Raw genomic sequence first — 23,892 nt, forward strand, 5'->3', positions numbered from 1 at the left:
CTTTCTTTCATTTTTTGGAGACAGAATCTCACTCTGTTGCCCAGGCTGGAGTGCAGTGGCGCGATCTCAGCTCACTGCAACCTCCGCCTCCTAGGTTCAAGTGATTCTGTTGCCTCAACCTCCCGAGTAGCTGGAATTACAGGCATCTGCCACCATACCTGGCTAATTTTTGTATTTTTAGTACTGACGGGGTCTCACCATGTTGGCCAGGCTGGTCTTGAACTCCTGAACTTAGGTGATCCACCTTCCTTGGCCCCCCAAAGTGCTGGGATTACAAGTGTCATCCACTGCGCCTGGCCTTAAATGTTTTCTTTTTTCTTTCTTTCTATTTATTTTTTTTTTTTTTTTGAGACAAGAGTCTCATTCTGTTGCCCAGGCTAGAGTAGGGTGGTGGGATCTCGGCTCACTGCAACCCCCGCCTTCTGGATTCAAGCAATTCTTCTGCCTCAGCTTCCTGAGTAGCTGGGATTACAGGCATGCGCCAACATGCCCGGCTAATTTTTGTAATTTTAGAATAGATGGGTTCACCATATTGGTCAGGCTAGTCTTGAACTCCTGACCTCAGGCAGTCTGCCCGCCTTGGCCTCCCAAAGTGCTAAGATTACAAGTCTGAGCCACTACGCTTGGCCAAATTATTTCTTATTTTAATTCTAGTCTGGTAAACATCAGTTGATTTATCCCACATAAATAAAAGTTCTTTGGGGTTCTTAACTTTTTTTTAATCTTTTTATTTTAATGTAATTGTATTTGTAATAAATACTACAGTAATCTCATGTACCATGTACCCTTTTCCTGGATTTCCCTAATGATAATATCTTGCGGAACTCTAGTACAATATTGCAACTGGGATGGTAATATTGATGCATTCATTTATTTTGTTCAGATTTCCCCCGTTTACTCGTACTCATTTGTGTGTTTTTTTGGGTGTGTGTAGTTCCATACAGTTTTGTCCCATGTATAAGTTCATGTATCCACCACCCAGTCAAGATACAGAACAGTTGCATCACCGTAAGGATCTCTTGTGTTGACTATTTACAATTACATTTACCTTTCTTCCACCTTCCCCTGCCCACCCCTAATCCTTGGCAGCTGCCAATCTGTTCTCTTTGTCTCTAATTTTATTTCAAAATTGTTATATGTGTGTGTGTGCATGCGTGCGTGTGTGTGTGTGTGTTTATTTTTTTGATACAGCATCTCACTTTGTCCCCCAGGCTGGAATGCGGTCGCATGATCATGGCTTACTGCAGCCTCAACCTCCTGGGCCCAAGCGATCCTCCCACCTCAGCCTCCTAAGTAGCTGGGACAACAGGCATGTGCAACCATGCCCAGCTAATTTTTTTTATTTTTGAAGATGAGGTCTTTCTATATTGCCCCTGCAGGTCTGGAAATCCTGGGCTAAAGCATTCTACCCAGCTCAGGCTCCCAAAGTGCTGAGATGATAGGCGTGAGCTACCACACCCAGCCCTGTTACTTGCATGTTTTAGTTTTAATTTTTCCTTCTTTCTTTCTTTCTTTTTCTTTCTTTTCTTTCTTTCTTGCTGTCTTTCTTTCTGTCTTTCTTTCTTGTCCTTTCTTTTCCTTTCTTTTCTTTCTTATCACTCTGTCGCCCAGGCTGGAGTGCAGTGGTGCAGTCTCGGCTCACTGCAACCTCTGCTTCCCGGGTTCAAGCAATTGTCATGCCTCAGCCTCTCGAGTATCTAGGAGGCTAATTTTTGGGTTTTTTGTTTGTTTGTTTGTTTGTTTTTTAGTAGAGATGGGGTTTCACCGTGTTAGCCAGGATGGTCTCGATCTCCTGACCTCATGATCCGCCCTCCTCGGCCTCCCAAAGTGCTGGGATTACAGGTGTGAGCCACCGCGCCCAGCCATATTTTTTTGTAGAGACGGGGTTTCATCATGTTGTCCAGGCTGGTCTTGAACTCCTGACCTCAGGTGATCCACCCGCCTCGGGCTCCCAAAGTGCTGGGATTACAGGTGTGACCCACGGTGTGTGGCCTCATTTTAATTTCTAATATGTTAAATATCAAGGGAGATATAGCCTACATAAACCAAAGATCTTTAAGGTTCTCATTTTTTTTTATGGGACTAGGTATGAGAGGGGGAAAATATGTTAAGTAAATGAAAAAAATAAGGCCAGGTGTGGTGGCTCACACCTGTAATCCCAGCACTTTGGGAGGCCGAGGCGGGTGGATCACTTGAGGTTAGGAGTTCAAGACCAGCCTGGCTAACACGGTAAAACCTCGTCTCTACTAAAAATGCAAAAATTAGCCCAGTGTGGTGGCATGCACCTGTAGTCCCAGCTGCTCGGGAGGCTGAGGCACGAGAATTGCTTGAACCCAGGAGGCAGAGATCAAGCCACTGCACTCCAGCCTAGGTGACAGCATGAGACGCTATCTCAAAAAATCATCATCATAATAATAAGGGTCTCAGTTTTTAAGAATTTCCTGCAAGGTGAAATGGCACACCTGTAATCCTAGCACTTTGGGAGGCCAAGGCACAAGGATCTCTTGAGCCCAGGAGTTCGAGAGCAGCTTAGGCAACATAGGGAGACCCCCATCTTTACAAATTTAAAAATTAAAAATTGAGCAAACCAACGCGGAAACAGAAAACCAAATACCACTTGTTCTCGCTTATTAGTGAGAGCTAAATGATGAGAACACATGGACACTTAGAGGGGAACAAACAGACATGGCCCTACTCAGAGTGGAGTAAAAAAGAGTAGAGGGTGGGAGGAAAGAGAGGATTAGGAAAAATAACTAATATTTACTAAGCTTAATACCTGGGTGATGAAATAATCTGCACAGCAAACCCCTGTGACAGTTTACCTGTATAACAAACCTGCATATGTACCCCTGAACTTAAAAGTTAACAACAACAACAACAAATAGCCAAGTGCAGTGGTGTGTGCCTATAGTCCCAGCTACTCAGGAGACTGAGGCCGGAGGATCGTTGAGTCCAGGAGTTCAAGGCCATAGTGAGCAATGATTGCACCACTGTAGTCCGGCCTGGGTGACAGAGCAAGACCCTGTCTCTAAAATAATAATTTTTTTAAAGAATTTCCATGACCAGAAAGTTTTAGAACAGCTGGCTTATAGCAGGGAGAATCATCCCATTCCTCCTTCCTAAGCCACAGCAGAGCAAAATGTGATTTGTGATGTCTCAATTTAGAATTCTCATGTTTTCTCACAGGACTGACAGTATGAATGATGATTCATTAGTTCTTTAGTACAGTTTGGTCCAGCCACATTATAGGTTAAATAGACTTCTGTGGGCCGGCCTAGGAATCGCTGTTTAAGACTTCTGACATCTGTGATTGTTAAGGTTTCACAAAAAGGCTTTAGCTTTCTGTTGTGTTCACTTTATTTGATTTGTGGGGTTTTTTAATTTTGCATTTTGTTTGCTTACTTGTTTTTATATTCTTAAAGGTAAAAGAGTGGAGTAAAGATGACACACTTAAGTCCTGACTTTTTAGGAAATGCATATGTGAAAGGAGGTAAAAGAAGTGTATTCAGGAAAGGAAGTAGTTACAGAAGTTCTTTATTCTTAGGAAGCAAATCCTAATGCTTACCTTGTAACCATACAGGAATAGGAGGGATTATCAGCCTTCTATGGTAAACATACAGTCAGCTTCAGAGGAAGTACTTAGGTCTCTATCATCACTCATCAGCTGCAGAGTTAATAAGCTTTGCTGAAGGAAAATGTGAATTTCAAGCAGGCAGGAGATTGTAGAGTGAGAAGACTTAGGGAAGAGCAATGGAGATGCTTCATTCAGCAAAAACCTTTGCCACAGTAATGGACACTGCCATGTGATTTGTGTTGCACATTGATTTTGCTTATGAGATTTTTTCCTTTGTTAAATTTCAAGCATAATTTATCTGTTTCCCACACACTGGGAATTTCTAGACAGTCTTGAATATCAGGATTGTTTGATCTGCTATCTCCTCTTTAGCAGAAAAGGATTTAGGGTCTTAGCCCAAGAATGTATAGGGATCACTGCAGGAGAACAGACTATAGACTGCAAGTCTGTAGTCTTCAAATTATATGTTCAAAAGCAAAAACAAAAATCAAAAGAGAAAGAGAAAAAAACAAAATTTAATGTTCACTGTACTTGCATTTTCTTTTTTTTTTTTTTTGAGGTAGAGTCTTTTGCTTTGTTGCCCAGGCTGGAGGGCAGTGGCGCAATCTCAGCTCACTGCAACCTCTGCCTCCCAGGTTCAAGCAATTCTCTGCCTCAGCCTCCCGAGTAGCTGAGATTACAGGCTCCCGCCACCATGCCCGGCTAATTTTTTTTTTGTATTTTTTGTAGAGATGGGGTTTCACCATGTTGGCCAGGCTGGTCTTGAACTCCTGACCTCATGATCCGCCCACCTCAGCCTCTCGAAGTGCTGGGATTACAGGCATGAGCCACCGTGCCCAGCCTGTACTTGCATTTTCTAGTGCACAATAGAACAGCCTTCACTGCTGACCTTGACTAGGTACTGATTGGTTAAAATTAAGTACTACATTAAGTCTTCTGTGAATAATAGAATATATAGCTTCTTCTTTTTTTTTTTTTTTTTTTTTGAGACAGAATCCCCCTCTGTCCCCCAGGCTGGAGTGCAGTGGCACAACCTCGGCTCACTGCAAGCTCCGCCTCCCAGGTTCACGCCATTCTCCTGCCTCAGCCTCCCGAGTAGCTGGGACTACAGGCGCCCGCCACCACACCCGGCTAATTTTTTGTATTTCTAGTAGAGACAGGGTTTCACCGTGTTAGCCAGGATGGTCTCAATCTCCTGACCTTGTGATCCGCCCACCTCAGCCTCCCAAAGTGCTGGGATTACAGGTGTGAGCCACCGTGCCCAGTCTTTTTTTTTCTTTTTTTTTTTTTTTTTTTTTTTTGCACTCTGTCGCCCAGGATGGAGTACAATTGTGCAATCTCAGCTCACTGCAACCTCCGCCTCCCGGGTTCAGGTGATTCTCATGCCTCAGCCTCCCAAGTAGCTGGGATTACAGGTGCACACCACCATGCCCAGCTAATTTTTTATTTTTAGTAGAGATGGGGTTTCACCATGTTGGCCAGGCTGGTCTTGAACTCCTGGCCTCAGATGATCCACCTGCCTCAGCCTCCCAAAGTGCTGGGATTACAGATGTGAGCCACTGCGTCCAGCCTTAAACTGCTATATAAAGGTAAATTGAGAAGTATCATTTTAGGATGGGCAACGTAGGGAGACTTTGTCTCTACAAAGTTTTTGTTTTTTTGGAGACAAAATTTCACTGTATTGCCCAGGCTAGTCTCAAACTCCTGGACTCAAACAGTCCTCCCACTTCAGCCTCCCAAAGTGCTAGGATTACAGGCATCAGCCACCATTCCTGGCCAAGAAATTAAAAAAAAAAAAAAAAATTAGCCTAGCATGGTGGTACACATGTAGTCCCAGCTACTTGGGAGGCTGAGGTGGGAGGATTGCTTGAGCCAGAGAGGTCGAGGCTGCAGTGAACCATGATCACCCCCTGCACTCCAGCCTGGACGACAGAGCGAGACCCTGTCTCAAAGAAAAGAGAATTATCGCCGGGCGCGTCTGTAATCCCAGCACTTTGGGATGCTGTGGTGGTTGGATCACCTGAGGTCAGGAGTTCGAGACCAGCCTGGCCAACATGACGAAACCCAGTCTCTACTAAAAATACAAAAATTAGCCGGACATGGTGGCGGGAGCCTGTAATCCCAGCTACTTGGGAGGCTGAGGCAGGAGAATCGCCCGAACCTGGGAGGCAGAGGTTGCAGTGAGCTGAGATCACGCCATTGCACTCCAGTCTGGGCAACAAGAGTGAAATTCCGTCTCAAAAAACAAACAAACAAACAAAAAGTATTAAAAGATAAAGGACATAAAGTGTTGGGAAACTCCAGAGATCTCCTCTTTAAATTCTCTATAAGTCTCTTTTCAAGCTTTTGTTTTGTTGTTTACCTCCCCAGTAAGCTAAGCCCTAGGAGCCATGATGGCACTTCTTAGCATTTCAAAGACAGAGTTAGCTTAACTTTTGTTGGTGTAGTTATTAAGGCATCTAATGACCTTAACTTTTTAATATTCCTATTCCTTATTTTCCCTCTTGGCCCCAATCTCCTGACAATCCCTGCTCTTATATTTTAGGTATATGAGAAAGATGGCAAAATGAGTCCTCTTCTGATTTTTTTTCTCCTTTTTTGAGACAGGATTTTGCTCTGTTGCACAGGCTGGAGTAGAGTGGTATGATCACAGTTGACTGCAGCCTTCACCCCCGGTACTAAACTTTCCTCCTGAAATGGGAAAAGTTCCCTTGTCCCCCTCACAGGGCGTGCAATGGGAGTGTGGCTCACTTCTTCACTGCCCTACTGCTCAGACCTGTAAGGTAGCATACAGAGGGGCAGGCTGTGGGGCTCCAACCCCTGCAGTGTCTAGGGGTGAATGCTTACATCTGAAGCCCCAGTGGGTGTGTGTTACAGGGTGCTCTTTTAGTTTAGCTGTCCTTAGGCGACTTGTGTTAGCTCAATTAAACCCCTGCCTTATCACAAGAACAGAGGGCTTTCTGTATCCCAAGGTTCTTGTCTTGGTGTACTGGAAGAATCGGATCACGTGTGGGCTTGGAGAATGAGTGTAAGGTTTTATTGAGTGGAAGTAATGCTCAGCAGATTGGGGAGCCAGAAGGGAGATGGTTTTCCCCTGGAGTTCAGCTACTCAGCGGCCCAGGCTCTTCTCCAAATGCCCCGGCCAAACTCTGCTTCGTTCCACGCCTGCCGGCATCTGTCATGTGCTCTTCCGCCGTCGTGTGCTCTTCTGCCGGCATGTTCCTCTCAACGCCCTCTTGAGGTCCAACCGCTGTGTCTTCTTCTGCCAATGTGTTCCTCTAGAAGTCCAGCCGCTTGTGTGTCTGCCTGCTAGGGTCTGGGGAGTTTTTATAGGCACAGGGAGGGGCCGTGGCAGGCCAGGGTGGTCTTGGGAAATCCAACATTTGGGCGGGAAAACAAAAATGCCTATCTACCTAGGTCCGTGGACACAGGCCCCACATGGAGCCCTAGCCAGGACCATGCCCGCCTCTACCCAGCACTTCCCTTACCCCTTTCCGTATCATTTAAAGGGACCACGTTCTTCTCTACCCGGCACACCCATGTCACTCCTACCTCAGCCTCCCAAGTAGCTAGGACTACAGGTGTGTGCCAACACACCCAGCTAGTTTGTTTTTGTTTTTGTTTTTGTTTTTCATTTTTTGTAAAGACAGGATCTCACAATGTTGCCCTGGCTGGTCTCAAACTCCTGGACTCAAGCACTCCTCCTGCCTTGGCCTCCCAAAGTGCTGGGACTACAGGCTTGAGCCATTGCATCCAGCCCCCTTTTTCTGATTGTTATCTTCTCCTGGAAAGTGATAAATGAAGCTATCTTTGTTTTAGTGAATAATAGAATATGAAATCCTGTAAAGCCACATAGGTTATTAGATGAATATCACAGAGCTTATTATGCACTATGGCTTAATGTTAGATTATAGATGTGACCAAATGGTAATTAACAGAGCTGGAGCTGTAATTAAAGACTATTGTGCTGCTCTGTGATCTCTCCTTAGATTTCTGTTGCAAAGTAAACGGAAAATGAATAATTCAAACCCATAGGTGGATTTCATCACTTCTCCCCATCCCTGAACATCTCTTTTAATTAACTAAGTAATTAAATAAAGTCATCTTCATACAACAGAGATGCCAAACTCTGCCTAGTAACTCTAATCAGTAAGGGTAGTTTGATGCATACTTGTTAATGAGTTCCTCATGTGTATGAGTCTGTTCTGTTATTCTTAGTGATCAGTTCAGCTGAAGTTTCTTCTCTTCACTTATTGTATAGCAGGGTATAATTTGGCAGACTGCTTGAATGCAACATGATGTTTCCAACCTACATTCTAGGTGTTGTTTTCTGGATTTCTTGGTGCAAAATTGGGGACTTCACTTTATCTAGAATGTATTAGCATATCTTTCTCCTAGGCTGCCAGGAGCACTGAATAACCTAGCAGGAAATTAAACTACTTCCAGAAAAGAGCTGTCCTCAGTGGCTGAGAGAAAGAGTGTATAGGTGTCTCCCTGGGGTAAACTTCCTTCTGTGCCTAGGGTTGCTGCCTGAGCTGTGGAACAGGTTGACAATAGGACATGTGCAAGCAAGGCAATCAGAAAGTTCACAGGAGTGACCTGGAAGGTTTAGGCCAATGTCTGTGTCCAGTTGGACCTTGCAGGAATTTCTCTTGTGAGTAGAAGAAAGTATAGAAAAGGGAACAAACCCTAAGCAAACGAAGTACACATATAGGCTGTGAAACTGCTTCTGTCACGGTTCTTCCCCAAGAGAAAGAATAGATAAACAGAGGTGAGGCCAAGAGTAAAGATGATCTGTATATTCTGTCTCTAACTTTCCCTCTCTAGTGACTCTCAAGAGTTTCTTCCAGAACTGCAGAGGAGTGAGTAGGGAGGCTCCAGTTTACTTTTTCTGTGTTGTTTTTACCTTCACTTCTGTGCATGTAAATTTTAAAGATCTTTACAGGATCTACCACATACCAAGAAGGTTGGGAAGTTAAATTATAAATGCCCAGTTTTCAAGAGAGCAAATATGCCTTTTGGCATTTATCATAAATGTAGATGATTCATTATACAGGCTTCCACTTCCATTTCATTTCATGAAAAAGGTGGAGTTAGGGAAGTACAAGGGGTGTGTGTGTGAGACAAGCAGATAAGGATGTTTTGGCAGCTCTTCAGGGACCAGAATTAATCAGAATCAGTGTATGAACATTCTGTGGACTTACAATGATGATCTACAAGTAGTGATGACTTTCTAAGCCAAGAAGTCAGAGCCAACTGTGGAGAATGGATCCGGTACCCAGACCTCAGCCTATAGGCTAGTTTTCAAGGCCAGGAAGTTGTTTGTCTCTGTGTGTGTTGTGGGAGGGAAATGGATTATAGATAGAGTGATAGTCATGTAGTAAATTATTCCAGAATCAGAGTTTTGTTGCAGAGCTATTTAGAAGCTTGGATTATGGATGCATCTATGATCTTCTCTGAATGTCTCTATTAAAGGACTAGACTAAGAAGTCTATTAAAGGACCTAGACTAAGAAGTCTCTCTGTTAAAGGACCTGGACTAAGAAGTCCTCACAAAGGGAAGAGTCCCAAGGATTGGGAAAGTCCCAATCTTTGACTCTCATTTTCTAGGTCTGCTGATTAGTATCATACTTAATCTTCGGAGGAAATAAGCCAGTGTATGCATTGAGTGTCTGCATATGCAAGACATTATGCTTATTCAGGATTGGGGCATCAATCACTCGAGTATAATAGACTTTGTCAGCCTCATAAATTCTGGGATTTAAAGAGTTAAAGGATCACCACCCACTTCATTCTTTTTTTTTTTTTTTTTTTTTTTTGAGATAGCATTTCACTCTGTCACCCAGACTGGAGTACAGTGGTGCAATCATAGCTCATTGTAGCCTCAATCTCCTGGGCTCAAGTGGTCCTCCCACCTCAGCTTCTGGAGTAGCTGAGAGTACAGGCATGTGCCACCACACACAGATACCTTTTTTATTTTTGTTTTTTATAGAGGTGGGGTCTTGCTATGTTACCCAGGCTAGTCTTGAACTCCTGGCTACACGTGATCTTCCTCCATAGGCCTCCCAAAACATTGGGACTACAGGCATGAGCCATTGCACCTGACCCATTGCAACTTTTATGTTGTCTAGATGTGTTGCATTCTTCTTGGAACCTAACTAATTACATTCTTGTGAGAGGTTCTAGTTTCTGGTTTTGGAGGCAAATTGCTTCTTTCTTTCTTTTTTTTTTTTTTGAGACGGAGTCTCGCTCTGTCACCACCCAGGCTGGAATGCAATGGTGCAATCTCGGCTCAGTGCAACCTCCGCCTCCCAGGTTCAAGCGATTCTCCTGCCTCAGCCTCCTGGATAGCTGGGATTACAGGCGCCCACCACTACGCCCGGCTAATTTTTGTATTTTTAGTAGAGATGGGGTTTCACCATGTTAGTCAGGCTGGTCTCGAACTCCTGACTTCAGGTGATCTGCCCACCTTGGCCTCCCAAAGTGCTGGGATTACAAGTGTGAGCCACTGCGCCTAGCCGTGTTTGACTATTTCTATCTATGTGTACATAATCAACTATATCTTCAGACTGCTGTTGATTGGCTTCTGGGTGGCAACAGCACCTCCTGTTTCTTAGGCTTCTGGGTGGCAACAGCACCTCCTGTTTCTTATAGATAAATTTGATGTTAGAATTATATTCCAAGATGCCATTCTCATTAAATAACCACTGTTAACAGTCTCTAAGGGTTAGAAATTCCCACCAGGTTAATCCCAGCCCTGCTATAACTTTATTCCTTCTAGCCAGAGATGTATTAAAGCACCTAGGATCATTAGGAATCATGGCATTCCTAGGATTTGGCTATTTCTTCCTCTCTTTATCCCCACCCAAATTCATGGATTTTATGCCAGACTAATGTACTGTTTGCTAAATGATAGATCGGTAGGAAGCATAGTGGTGGTAGCAGAACATACCTCAGATGCTGGGCCTTGTCTTTCTCATCAGTCTATGTGCTCTGTTACTATTGAAATCTGGCCCTGATTCTCTTTCATTAGAGACTTTTTAATGAGATGAGGAAAAAATAGAACTTTTTAAAAAACAATTTTAGCCAAGTGCAGTTTATGAGGAAGATCATTAATAAGAATCATTAATAAGATCATTATACACTCCTTAATAAGAGTTTCTCTTAGCACAGGATGCTCTCATCTAAACCACCAGATTTGTAGTGGTATCATAAGCCAGAACTTGAAAGGAAGAACCAAAGTCTTATTTATAGCCGTCTGCACTCTGGCAGGAATAGATATAGGACTAGATTAAATACAGAAAAGGTATTTCCTCTAAATGTTCTCCCTGCAACTCAGCTACTACTTTTTCTTCCCTCCACAGATGGAGTCCCCTGTTTCCACACCAGCAGTGCTGCCAATACACCTTTTGGTGCCAGTGGTCAACAATGACATCTCATCTCCTTGTGAGCAGATCATGGTTCGTACCCGATCAGTTGGGGTCAACACATGTGATGTGGCTCTAGCCACAGAGCCTGAGTGCTTGGGCCCCTGTGAACCTGGAACTAGCGTCAACCTTGAAGGCATCGTGTGGCAGGAAACGGAAGATGGTAAGTGTGATATGTGGCTTTCCCCTCCCTTCTCAACCTGCTTCTGCAGGGGAGCCACCAGGGGCTTATTGTTGTAAATATTGCCAAGTGGTTATTAGAGTCTCAATTGTCCACAGTCTGCGGGAGATACCCACACAGAGGATTTTAGCAGACTTAGCAAAATTTCCCAGCTTCTAGAGATTCTTCCCTTCATAGCTATTCAACAGTGTTGATCCTGGTACTTAAGCAGTCATGTGATAAGTGTTGGCCAGGCAATTCAAACTGTATCTGTACTCTCCATATTTTATATGGGAGAGTTAGATTATAAATTAAATTTGAGGTCAGGCCTGAAGAGAAAAATTAATAAAAGGGCAGCTGAGGGAGTCAAGAGAATGGAGAATAGTCACTCTTAAATTCACTTAATGTTGGCTCATTGCATATGCAGCTCTTGCCTTTTTTAACACCTATAGGTACAGCCAGTTCACTCTTCCCACTGATTGCCTCATTGCCCAGCCACCCACACTACTTCATGTATCTGTTACTTGGTACAGATTTTATAGGCTGAGGCAACAGGGAAATGTTTAGATGGTCTTGTTTTCAGGCATCCACTAAGCAGTTGGCTCACTGTAGGTTGCTGCTGCCCAAGGCATCCAGACTTCTTGCATGTTCCACTTGCCCCTGAGAACGGAATCTATTCTGTTTTGGAAATTTATGAACCTGAAAAAATGGAAGGAAGTGTAAAGGGACTTAATGGGGTATTTCAGATATTTTGGTAACATCTGGTGGCAATTTGATTTTTGCATATTCTTTTTATGAAGAATCCAAATCCTTGTCAGAGTATATGTGGTTAGAGAGTCTGGGCCTCAGTCCCATCATGTCTCTGCATCAGTAACCAGACTTTCAAACTGTCCTCACTCTGAGGAGTTTAGAGGCCCAGAGGAGCACAGCTAATCATCTCTGATTATCACAGAGTTATTTTGTCAGTCTGCCCCTAGAAATTCAGGCATTTCATTCTGGTCATTCTAACAAAATCTGTTCCCCTGAATATTTTGTTGTCATTCAGTATTTATTTAAAGTTTACCGTGTAATAGGTGCTGATGTGTTACAGGTTAAGAACTCTGTATTCTTGTCTGTGTCATCATTAGGAATGTAATACATCTTCAGCTTTCAGAATAACATTGCTAATGAGGTTTTATTGTGTGCCTGAGTGGTAGAAGCTGATGCAGAGAAGGTAGAGAGAGAGTTTAACTCTAGAGGTTGACTCCGGATATGTGTATACAATATACAATCTGAAAATCACAAAGTGGCTATCTGATTTTTAAAATGTCATCTGCTTATGGACAAATGTCTGAACAGTCACAGAGTCTGTTGGAATGACAGACATATCCGGACCATATCTCTGTGCCACCAAGCGACCTTCAAGGCCTCTTGCCTTAGTATATTGAAGATAGAATAAATCGATTTCCTGCCTATTTGTTCTGCTTGTCTTTATGATGGTGACTCTTCTCCAAGAACAAGATGCTTTTTTTATGTGAACCTAACAAAAACTTTGAGAGAGTGAGGCTAATGCTTTCATTCTTCTGAGGACAATGAATACCTTTTTATCTGAGGATCCCTTCCTGCCAGGGCAAAATTAACACATACTTTTTTTTTTATTTTTTGTAAATCATTTGCTCTGAAAGACTCTCCGTCAGGTTGTCACAGGCAGCCTATTATTACCAAGTTCCCCGTTATGTACACTTTTTTTTTTTTTTTTTTGAGATGGAGTCTCACCCTGTCACCTAGGCTGGAGTACAGTGGTGCGATCTTGGCTCACTGCAACCTCTGCCTCCCAGGTTCAAGCGATTCTCCTCTCTCAGCCTCCTGAGTAGCTGGGACTAGTAGGCGCATACCACCATGCCTGGCCCATTTTTGTGTTTTTAGTAGAGACGGGGTTTCACCATGCTGGCCAGGCTGGTCTTGAACTCCTGACTTTGTGATCTACCTGCCTCAGCCTCCCAAAGTGCTGGGATTACAGGTGTGAGCTACCACGCCCAGCCCAGTATGTACTCTTAAGGTACTCTGTACTTTATTTCATAGCACACATCGCAGTTTGTAACTTTGTTTATCATTTTATGATTTTTCTATTAATGTGTATCTCTTCTACTGTGTTAGAAGTTCTGAGATCAGGCGGTCTGTTTTGCTCATCATTGTATCCAAGGTACTTAACATAGGTGGCAACTGACACCTATAGTAGTAGACTGTCAAAAATACTTGTTTGAGGCCAGGTGCGGTTTATCACCTGAGGTTAGGAGTTCAAGACCAGCCTGGCCCACATGGTGAAACCCTATCTCTACTAAAAATACAAAAAAAAAGCTGGGTGTGGTGGCGTGCACCTGTAATCCCAGCTACGTGGGAGGCAGAGACAGGAGAATCACTTGAACCTCGGAGGTGGAGGTTGCAGTGAGCCGAGATCGCACCATTGCACTCTGGCCCAGGCAACAGAGCAAGGCTGTCTCAAAAAAAAGAAAAATATATTTGAATGAAGGAATGCTTGCATCTATGTCATTGTCATTTCTGGATCTATCTTAATATATATCTAGAGGAGCCAGGTGCGGTGGCTCAAGCCTGTAATCCCAGCACTTTGGGAGGCTGAGGCAGGCGGATCATTAGGTCAGGAGATCGAGACCATCCTGGCTGACATGGTGAAACCCTGTCTCTACTAAAAATACAAAAATTAGCCTGGCATAGTGGCGGGCGCCTATAGTCCCAGCTACTCGGGAGGCTGAGGCAGGAGAATGGCGTGAACCCAGGAGGCAGACCTTGCAGTGAGCTGAGATTGATTGCACCACTGCACTCCAGCCTGGGCAACAGAGCCAGACTCCATCTCAAAAAAAAAAAAAAAATATATATATATATAGAGAGAGAGAGAGAGAGAGAGAGAGGATATTAAAATATTGCTTGAACTTAGGAATGGTGTCGAAGTACTTTCCAAAATTCTAAATCTTCTCTGCAACTCAGAATAAATACTGCTTTCACCAGGTTTGAGATCAGTCTCGTTGTCTAAATCTGTAAGATTTTTAATCCTACTTTTAATACCAGGTTTTCTCCCACTTACTGTATTTCGAGGCTTAGCTCTCTTCTTTATTTTTTCTTTCATCCCAAGGGAAAGAGAACTGTTCTGCAATAATATACTCATCTTTTCTTTGCTTTCTGGTCACCCCAGAGGGCCTTCACCTGAACTGTCAGTTGGCGAGGTCTGAATTGGGATCAGAGTTGGTTCACATTCCTTTTCATCTTCAGGTAACAGAGATTTCCTGCAAAGATCATTCTCTGAAGATCTGTAAGATCCAGGATACCGAGTCAGTCCTCAAGTTAATCATAAGAACTACATACAGATACTTTTTAAAAAATTCTTCCAGACTTCTAGGTTTTTTTGTCTGCCTCTCGACATTTTGTACTTCTGTCTGTCTCTTTGTCCAGCAAACTACACTGTCTTCAAACAGAAAAGTCCTTATAGCTCAGAGAGAAGCTGTGAATGCTTGGCCTCTGAGGGGAATGGAGGACACTGAGGTCCCTGTAGAACTGAGCCACCTTGCTGAGAACAGGTGTAGGAATCATGGCCTCAATTATTCCTAGTTTCTTTGCCTACTTGTCCTACAGTGTTACTTCTTTCTTTCCTCTTCTCTCCCTGTCACTCCCTTTAAACCTTGGATGCATTTTTAAATTCCTGCAGATTCCATTTCTTTTTAGGCTGTTGATAATTCAGTAAGCACTGCAAAGATCCTACTTGACTAGATTCAACCATGGGACTGTTAAGAAGACCCAAGTGTAACCTAGAATTTTTTTGTTTGTTTGTTTTTGAGACATTCTCAGCACTATGTAAGGGCTAGTTCCACCGGATTTTGCTTTATCTCACCTCACTTCAAATCAAAATACTGAGTACCTCCGAGGCGGGCAGATCACTTGAGGTCAGGAGTTTGAGACCAGCCTGGCCAACATAGCAAAACCCCGTCTCTACTAAAAATGCAAAAATTAGCCTGTAATCCCAGCTACTTGGGAGGCTGAGGCAGGGGAATCACTTGAACCCAGGAGGTGGAGGTTGCAGTGAACCGAGAGTGTGCCACTACACTCCAGCCTGGGCGACAGAGAGTGAGACTCCATCTCAAAAAAGAAAAAAAAAAAAAAAAAAACCAAGTCTATTCTGGGTTCACAAGGCTTAACTCTAATCTAGGATCCTGAAAAAATGTATAAGAAGCCTTAAAGCAGACTATGTACTTTTAGGGACACAAAATTGCTTACTGGCTTGTGTGGTATTTTAAAGAAAGGCAAGGCTGACTTTAGGTAAGAGTTCTAGGAGATGCTATAGGTTCTCCTTTTTGAACAGTAGCACTAACCCAAAGGCCAATACCAGTGATGTAGTTTACTTTGGCAAATGTGTTTTATGGAAGAATTTATGGTATAGTGGAAGGAGCACTGGAGTAAAACTCTGGAGACTTCTATATCTCTGCCACTATCATTATGACCTTGGAAAAATGCCTTAATTTTCTGGGCCTTAGTTACCTCATCTCTTAAGTTGAACTAGTGACCAGTTAGGACCTGTCAGTTCTTTTTTTCTTTCTTTCTTTTTTTTTTTTTTTTTTTTTGAGACAGGGTCAAGCTGTGTCACCCAGCCTGGAGTATAGCAACAACATCATCTCTCACTGCAGCCTCAAACTCTTGAGCTAAAATGATCCTCCTACCTTGGCCTCCTGAGTAGCTGAGACTACAGGCATGTGCCGCCGTACTCAGCTAATTTTTTATAGAGACAGAGTCTTGCTATGTTGCCCAGACTGGTCTCAAACTCCAGGCTTCAAGTGACCATCCCGCCTCAGCCTCCCAAAGTGCTGGGATTACAGGTGTGAACCACCATGCCCCGCCTATCAGCTCCTAAGTTATAAAAATCTATGCAGGCCAGGCATGGTGGCTCATGCCTGTAATCCCAGCACTTTGGGAGGCTGATGCAGATGGATCACTTGAGCCCAGGAGTTTGAGACCAGCCTGGGCAACATAGCAAGACCCTATCTCTACAAAAAAAAATTTTTTTTAATCTATGCCTTAAACCATGGAATCAGGGCCAGGCACAGTAGCTTGTGCCTATAGTCCCAGCTACTCAGGAGGCTAAGGCAGGAGGATCACTTGAGCCCAGGAGTTCGAGGCAACAGTGAGCTATGATTGTGCCACTGCATTCCAGGCTGGGTGACGGAGTGAGACCCCATCTCAAAAAAAGAAAAGAAACATGGAATCGGCATGGATCCAACACTGGTTAACTATGGTAACTTGAAAATGAACAAATGGACGGGCACGGTGGCTCACACCTGTAATCCCAACACTTTGGGAAGCTGAAGCAGGTGGATCACTTGAGGCCAGGAGTTTGAGACCAGCCTGGCCAACATGGTGAAACCCTGTCTCTACCACAAAAATTAGCCAGGTGTGGTGATACATGCCTGTAATCCCATCTGAGGCAGGAGAATCCCATGAACCCAGGAGGCAGAGGTTGCAATGAGCCAGGATGTGAGAGAATATGCGGCTGTCTGTCGAACAGGAGGAGCAGAGACTTTTTTGAGACAGAGTTTCTCTCTTCTTGCCCAGGCTGGAGTGCAATGGTGTGATCTCGGCTCACTGCAACCTCTACCTCCCGGGTTCAAGCGATTCTCCTGCCTCAGCCTCCCAAGTAGCTGGGATTACAGGCGTGCGCCACCACACCTGGCTAATTTTGTATTTTCAGTAGAGAATGGGGTTTTTCCATGTTGGTCAGGCTGGTCTCGAACTCGCAACCTCAGGTGATCCCCCCGCCTCGGCCTTCCAAAGTGCTGGGATTACAGGCGTGAGCCACCATGCCTGGCCCCTGCTTACTATTGTAATAACATCCTGTCATCAGATTTCTTCTACCACCATTTGACTGAAATATTTCTCATACCAGTTTTCCAGAAGTCTTCTCTCAGTCCTTCTTAGACTTCTATTAGCTCTCTTATTTCTTTATTCTTGAAACTCTCCTCTCTTGCCTTGGTCATAAATCTCATTTCTCTTTATAACTGGTTATTCTCTCTATTTTGTGCCAGTCTGTCTTCCTTCTTGTATTCATTTAATCAGAAATTCCTGTTGAGGTTCAGGATGCTGAAATATTGGTCAATTCAGTCCTATCAGCCTCTAGATGGGGTCTGTAGCAGCTGGTGCCCTGCTCCCTTTCCCACAGGCAAACAGCCTTATCCGCAATATATTTTTTCATTTATTGTGTGTGTCATAGTGGGGAAAGTTGAGGAAACATTGAGTTAGGAATGGCATTTAGCTGCTTGGAGAAGAAATGAAACTATAATAATGATTTAATATAAGAGAATTTGGAGGTAGGTAGATTAGTCTAGGGTTGGTATGATGACATCACAATGGAATCACTGTTTCAGGCTCCTTAAAGTTACTTCTTTATTGTAAAATTGCTTCTGTAGCTCCAGCCATCACATTTACTTTCCAGTCTTGAAAGAAAAGGAAGGTAGAAGAGAAAAAGCACCTGCCTCCCATCTTAGTCTGTTACCTTTGGAGAGGTTTCCCAGAAGCCACACCATAAGACTTCTGCTTACATCTTGTTGGCTACCCTGTGTGCAAGGAAGGCAAAGAAATTTAGCCTTTTAGCTGGATACATTACTTCCCCACATAAAATAGGGGCTCTTACTAAAGGAAAAGGGAAGAAATTAGTAGAATCTGCCACTCTTCTGCTTTGCATAGCCTTCATACATCATAACTTCCAAAAGCTATTACTTTAGCAGCTTTCTATTGTAAGTACTCTCCTATATATTCATGTCTTTAGCTGTCTACCTTGTGTGAACAATACCGAGAACTTTATCTCCACACTTGACCTTTTGCCTAACACAGTTTCACCGATGAACATCACCAGAAACTGATTTATTAAATTCAAATGTCTAAAAAGGAGTATTCACCATTTTTTACCAAAAATTTCCTTCTCTTTCCTTCTCTATTTCTCTTCATTACACCTACATTACCATCCTCCTAATTTTCTTTTTTTTTTTTTTTTAAGACAGAGTCTCACTCTGTTGCCCAGGGTACAATGGCCTCCACCTACGGGGTTCAAGTGATTCTTCTGCCTCAGCCTCCCAAGTAGCTGGGATTACAGGCGCCCGCCACGACGCTCAGCTAATTTTTGTATTTTTAGTAGAGATGGGTTTTCACCATGTTGGCCAGGCTGGTCTCGAACTCCTGACCTCAGGTGATCCACCCACCTCGGCCTCCCAAAATGCTGGGACTACAGGCATGAGCCATCATGCCCAGTACCATCCTCCTAATTTTCTAGGCTCAAACCTCCCTAGTCATCTCTTGACTCTTCACTCTTCATCTCTGTATAATTTTTTAGTGGTTTCTCTAGGAATTACAATATATATATTTAACTTTTCACAGTTTACTTAAAATTAGTATCTCAAGTGGAATGTAGAAATCTTACTACCATATAAGTCCCTTGACTCTCCATTCTTTTTTTTTTTGAGATGGAGTTTCACTGTCTCACCGAGGCTGGAGTGTAGTGGTGTGATCTTGGCTCACTGCAACCTCCAAGAAGAGATGGAGTTTCCCCATGTTAGCCAGGCTTATCTCAGACTCCTGGCCTCAAATGAAGTGCCTGCCTCAGCCTCCCAAAGTGCTAGGATTACAGGCATGAGCCACTGCACCAGGCCTTACTCTCCATTCTTTTGTTTTCTTTTTTGTTTGTTTGCTTTGTAAATTATTTTATTTCCTCCATGATGATTTAGAGGCACTGTCTTCAAACCAATACAAATATTTCATAAATAATATTTGGCTGTTTTCTAACCAGTTGAGTAACTTGTTGCACAATAAGCTACTTCACATCTTTCAGCAAGAAATACATTAAATTTGAATTGTAAAGACATTACATAATGAATTAGGACACAATTAAAATTTGCTTTAAATATTTTTTTTTTTTTTTTGGAAAAATAGAAGTTGGTGCCCTTCCTCATTCCTTTTTTTTTTTTTTTTTTTTTTTAATTTATGAAGTATTTATTGATGATTCTTGGGTGTTTCTCGGAGAGGGGGATATGGGAGGGTCATAGGATAATAGTGGAGAGAAGGTCAGGAGATAAACACATGAACAAAGGTCTCTGGTTTTCCTAGGCAGAGGACCCTGCGGCCTTCTGCAGTGTTTGTGCCCCTGGGTACTTGAGATTAGGGAGTGGTGATGACTCTTGAAGAGCATGCTGCCTTCAAGCATCTGTTTAACAAAGCACATCTTGCACCGCCCTTAATCCATTTAACCCTGAGTTGACACAGCATATGTTTCAGAGAGCATGGGGCTGGGGGAAAGGCCATAGATCAACAGCATCCCAAGGCAGAAGAATTTCTCCTAGTCAGAACAAAATGGAGTCTCCTATGCCCACCTCTTTCTACACAGACACAGCAACAATCTGATCTCTCCTTCCTTTCCCCACACTTCCCCCCTCTTCTTTTCAACAAAACCGCCATCGTCCTCATGGCCCGCTCCCGATGGTCGCTGTCTCTTCGGAGCTGTTGGGTACACCTCCCAGACAGGGCAGCCGGGCAGAGGCGCTCCTCACCTCCCAGACAGGGCGGCCAGGCAGAGGCGCTCCTCGCTTCCCAGACGGGGCCGCCCAGGCAGAGGCGCTCCTCACTTCGTCCCAGACCGGGTGGCAGCCGGGTAGAGGCGCTCCTCACCTCCCAGACGGGGCGGCCGGGCAGAGGCGCTCCTCACTTCCCAGACGGGGCAGCCGGGCAGAGACGCTCCTCACTTCCTCCCAGACGGGGTAGCGGCCAGGCAGAGGCGCTCCTCACCTCCCAGACAGGGCGGCCGGGCAGAGGCGCTCCTCACTTCCCAGACTGGGCGGCCGGGCAGAGGCGCTCCTCACTTCCCAGATTGGGCGGCCGGGCAGAGGCGCTCCTCACCTCCTAGACAGGGTGGCCAGGCAGAGGCGCTCCTCACTTCCCAGACGGTGTGGCGGCTGGGCAGAGGTGCTCCTCCCTTCCCAGATGGGGCAGCCAGGCAGAGGCGCTCCTCACTTCCTCCCAGACGGGGTGGCGGCCAGGCAGAGGCGCTCCTCACTTCCCAGAGGGGGCGGCCGGGCAGAGGTGCTCCTCACTTCCTCCCAGACGGGGTGGCGGCCGGGCAGAGGCACTCCTCACCTCCCAGATGGGGCGGCCGGGCAGAGGTGCTCCTCATCTCCCAGACGGGGCAGCCAGGCAGAGGTGCTCCTCACTTCCTCCCAGACGGGGTGACGGCCGGGCAGAGGCACTCCTCACCTCCCAGACGGGGCGGCCGGGCAGAGGCGCTCCTCACCTCCCAGACGGAGTGGCCAGGCAGAGGCACTCCTCATTTCCCATATGGGGTGGCGGCCGGGCAGAGGCGCTCCTCACTTCCCAGATGGGGCAGCCGGGCAGAGGCGCTCCTCACTTCCTCCCAGACGGGGTGGTGGCCAGGCAGAGGCGCTCCTCACCTCCCAGACGGGGCGGCCGGGCAGAGGTGCTCCTCATCTCCCAGATGGGGCAGCCGGGCAGAGGTGCTCCTCACTTCCTCCCAGACGGGGCGGCCGGGCAGAGGCGCTCCTCACCTCCCAGACGGAGTGGTCAGGCAGAGGCGCTCCTCACTTCCCATATGGGGTGGCGGCCGGGCAGAGGCGCTCCTCACTTCCCAGATGGGGCAGCCGGGCAGAGGCGCTCCTCACTTCCTCCCAGACGGGGTGGCGGCCAGGCAGAGGCACTCCTCACCTCCCAGACGGGGCAGCCGGGCAGAGGTGCTCCTCATCTCCCAGATGGGGCAGCCGGGCATAGGTGCTCCTCACTTCCTCCCAGACGGGGTGGCAGCCGGGCAGAGGCACTTCTCACCTCCCAGACGGGGCGGCCGGGCAGAGGCGCTCCTCACTTCCCAGACGGGGTGGCCGGGCAGAGGCGCTCCTCACTTCCCAGACGGGGTGGCCGGGCAGAGGCGCTCCTCACCTCCCAGATGGGGTGGCCGGGCAGAGGCGCTCCTCACTTCCCAGACGGGGCGGCCGGGCAGAGGTGCTCCTCACTTCCTCCCAGACGGGGTGGCGGCTGGGCAGAGGCGCTCCTCACCTCCCAGACGGGGCGGCCGGGCAGAGGTGCTCCTCACTTCCTCCCAGACGGGGTGGCGGCCGGGCAGAGGCGCTCCTCACCTCCCAGACGGGGTGGCCGGGCAGAGGCGCTCCTCCCTTCCCAGACGGAGTGGCCAGGCAGAGGCGCTCCTCACCTCCCAGAGTGGGCGGCCGGGCAGAGGCGCTCCTCCCTTCCCAGACGGGGTGGCCGGGCAGAGGCGCTCCTCACCTCCCTGAGTGGGCGGCCAGGCAGAGGCGCTCCTCACTTCCCAGAGTGGGCAGCCGGGCAGAGGCGCTCCTCACTTCCCAGAGTGGGCAGCCGGGTAGAGGTGCTCCTCACTTCCCAGATGGGGCAGCTGGGCAGAGGCGCTCCTCACTTCCTCCCAGACGGGGTGGCGGCCAGGCAGAGGCGCTCCTCACCTCCCAGATGGGGCGGCCGGGCAGAGGCACTCCTCACCTCCCAGACGGGGCGGCTGGGCAGAGGCGCTCCTCACCTCCCAGAAGGGGCGGCTGGGCAGAGGCGCTCCTCACTTCCCATATGGGGTGGCAGCCGGGCAGAGGCGCTCCTCACTTCCCAGACGGGGTGGCGGCCAGGCAGAGGCGCTCCTCGCTTCCCAGACGGGGTGGCGGCGAGGCAGAGGCGCTCCTCACTTCCCATATGGGGTGGCGGCCGGGCAGAGGCTCTCCTCACTTCCCAGACGGGGTGGCGGCGAGGCAGAGGCGCTCCTCACTTCCCAGATGGGGCAACCGGGCAGAGGCGCTCCTCACTTCCTCCCAGACGGGGTGGCGGCCAGGCAGAGGCGCTCCTCACCTCCCAGACGGGGCGGCCGGGCCGAGGTGCTCCTCATCTCCCAGACGGGGCAGCCGGGCAGAGGCGCTCCTCACTTCCTCCCAGACGGGGTGGCAGCCGGGTAGAGGCGCTCCTCACATCCCAGACGATGGGCGGCCGGGCAGAGGCGCTCCTCACTTCCCAGATAGGGCGGCCGGGCAGAGGGGCTCCTCACATCCCAGATGATGGGCGGCCAGGCAGAGATGCTCCTCACTTCCTAGACGGGGTGGCGGCGGGGCAGAGGCTGTAATCTTAGCACTTTAAGAGGCCAAGGCAGGAGGCTGGTAGGTGGAGGTTGCAGCCAGCCGAGATCACACCACTGCACTCCAGCCTGAGCACCATTGAGCATTGAGTTAGCGAGACTCCGTCTGCAATCCCAGCACCTCGGGAGGCCGAGGCAGGCAGATCACTCGAGGCCAGGAGCTGGAGACCAGCCCGGTCAACACGGTGAAACCCTGTCTCCACCAAAAATACAAAAACCATTCAGGCGTGGCGGCGCGCGCCTGCAATCCCAGGCACTCGGCAGGCCGAGGCAGGAGAGTCACAGGAGCCCGAGGCAGGGAGGTTGCAGCGAGCCGAGATCATGGCAGTACAGTCCAGCTTCGATAACAGCGGGAGACCGAAAAAAGAAGGAGAGGGAGACCGAAGAAAGGGGAGGGAGAGGGAGGGGGAGGGGGAGGGGGAGGGAGAGGGAGAGGGAGAGGCCTTGCTTTAAATATTTTTTTAGGGGAGTGGACACCACACATCTACTCAATGAAGAGAAATATTTTTACAGTCCTGAGGTCATTTTTTTTTTAACACCCATTATGCTGTGAATTTGTAGGGAAGACGTTCCAGCAGTTCAGGTTCCTTCCCATTGGTTCTCACAAAGTATGCTTCTCTGGGTAGAGGCTGCTGCTTCAGGTGAACCCAGGTGCCTTTCTCTTTGGCTTCTTTCTTTTTCTGATCATTTTTCCTTCACGTTTCAGGAAGCTATCTTGGCTCTTAGAGTGCTTAATGTGCTGAATACACACATTAATTCTCTTGGCAAGAATCTTGCCCTTGTTTGTTTACAGCAATGCCAACAGCGTGCTGGGGGACACTGTAGACTCTTCCAGTTTAGCCGTGGTAACACTTGTGGGGCATTCCTTTTTGAACAGTACCCATTCCCCTGATGTCTACAATATCACCTTTTGTATAGATTCGCATATACATGGCCAAAGAAACAACTTCATATTTTCTTTTCTTTCTTTTTTTTTTCTTTTTTTTTAGACGGAGTTTCGCTCTTGTTGCCCAGGCTGGAGTGCAATGGTGCAATCTCGGCTCACCGCAACCTCCGCCTCCCGGGTTCAAGCGATTCTCCTGCCTCAGCCTCCCGAGTATCTGGGATTACAAGCATGCGCCACCATGCCCGGCTAATTTTGTATTTTTTTTTTTAGTAGAGATGGGGTTTCTCCATGTTGGTCAGGCTAGTCTCAAATTCCCGAACTCGTGATCCCCCCGCCTTAGCCTCCCAAAGTGTTGGGATTACAGGCGTGAGCCACCACACCCGGCCACAACTCCATATTTTCTAAAAGACCTAGAGAACATATATTGGGTGCCTCTCTTGTTAACCTTTGTATTTGTCGAATTACTGGAAGATGGCAGTTCCGGCTGAAAGGCTTTCCATTATTTATGTTGTTGTTGTTTTACAGTAGCACATTGCCTGCTTTTGTATGGCTTATGAGCTAAGAATGGCGTGTGTGTATATATATATATTTTTTGAGACAGGGTCTTGCTCTTTCAAGACGGGAGTGCAGTGGCAAGATCACTGGCTCATGCAGTGGCACCACCATGGCTCAC

General features: G+C 46.9%; 1 protein-coding gene and 1 long non-coding RNA gene across 9 annotated transcripts in view; one reads left to right on the plus strand and one right to left on the minus strand.

Moving 5' to 3' along the window:
• The window catches only part of LOC129050485 (uncharacterized), a 215,986-nt gene that overhangs the window by 187,692 nt on the left and 4,402 nt on the right, over positions 1–23,892 (minus strand). For 4 of the 5 annotated variants that reach the window (XR_008514131.2, XR_008514133.2, XR_008514132.2 and 1 more), the window contains exons 2-3: positions 17,690–17,750; positions 14,240–14,462 (exon numbers count right to left, since the gene is read on the minus strand). This is a non-coding gene — a long non-coding RNA (uncharacterized LOC129050485). Of the gene's footprint in view, positions 1–9,267; positions 11,860–14,239; positions 14,463–17,689; positions 17,751–23,892 lie in introns of those variants that run through there. The other variant, XR_008514129.2, reaches the window with a different exon arrangement.
• The window catches only part of ZNF609 (zinc finger protein 609), a 231,322-nt gene that overhangs the window by 150,788 nt on the left and 56,642 nt on the right, over positions 1–23,892 (plus strand). For all 4 annotated transcript variants that reach the window (XM_054532785.1, XM_002825559.4, XM_024232812.2 and 1 more), the window contains one exon: positions 10,938–11,163. In XM_054532785.1, the coding sequence (XP_054388760.1) occupies positions 10,938–11,163 (226 nt within the window). The remainder of the gene's footprint in view (positions 1–10,937; positions 11,164–23,892) is intronic.

This window comes from Pongo abelii, chromosome 16 (genome assembly GCF_028885655.2).
Source record: "Pongo abelii isolate AG06213 chromosome 16, NHGRI_mPonAbe1-v2.0_pri, whole genome shotgun sequence".
Taxonomy (NCBI): Eukaryota; Metazoa; Chordata; class Mammalia; order Primates; family Hominidae; genus Pongo; species Pongo abelii.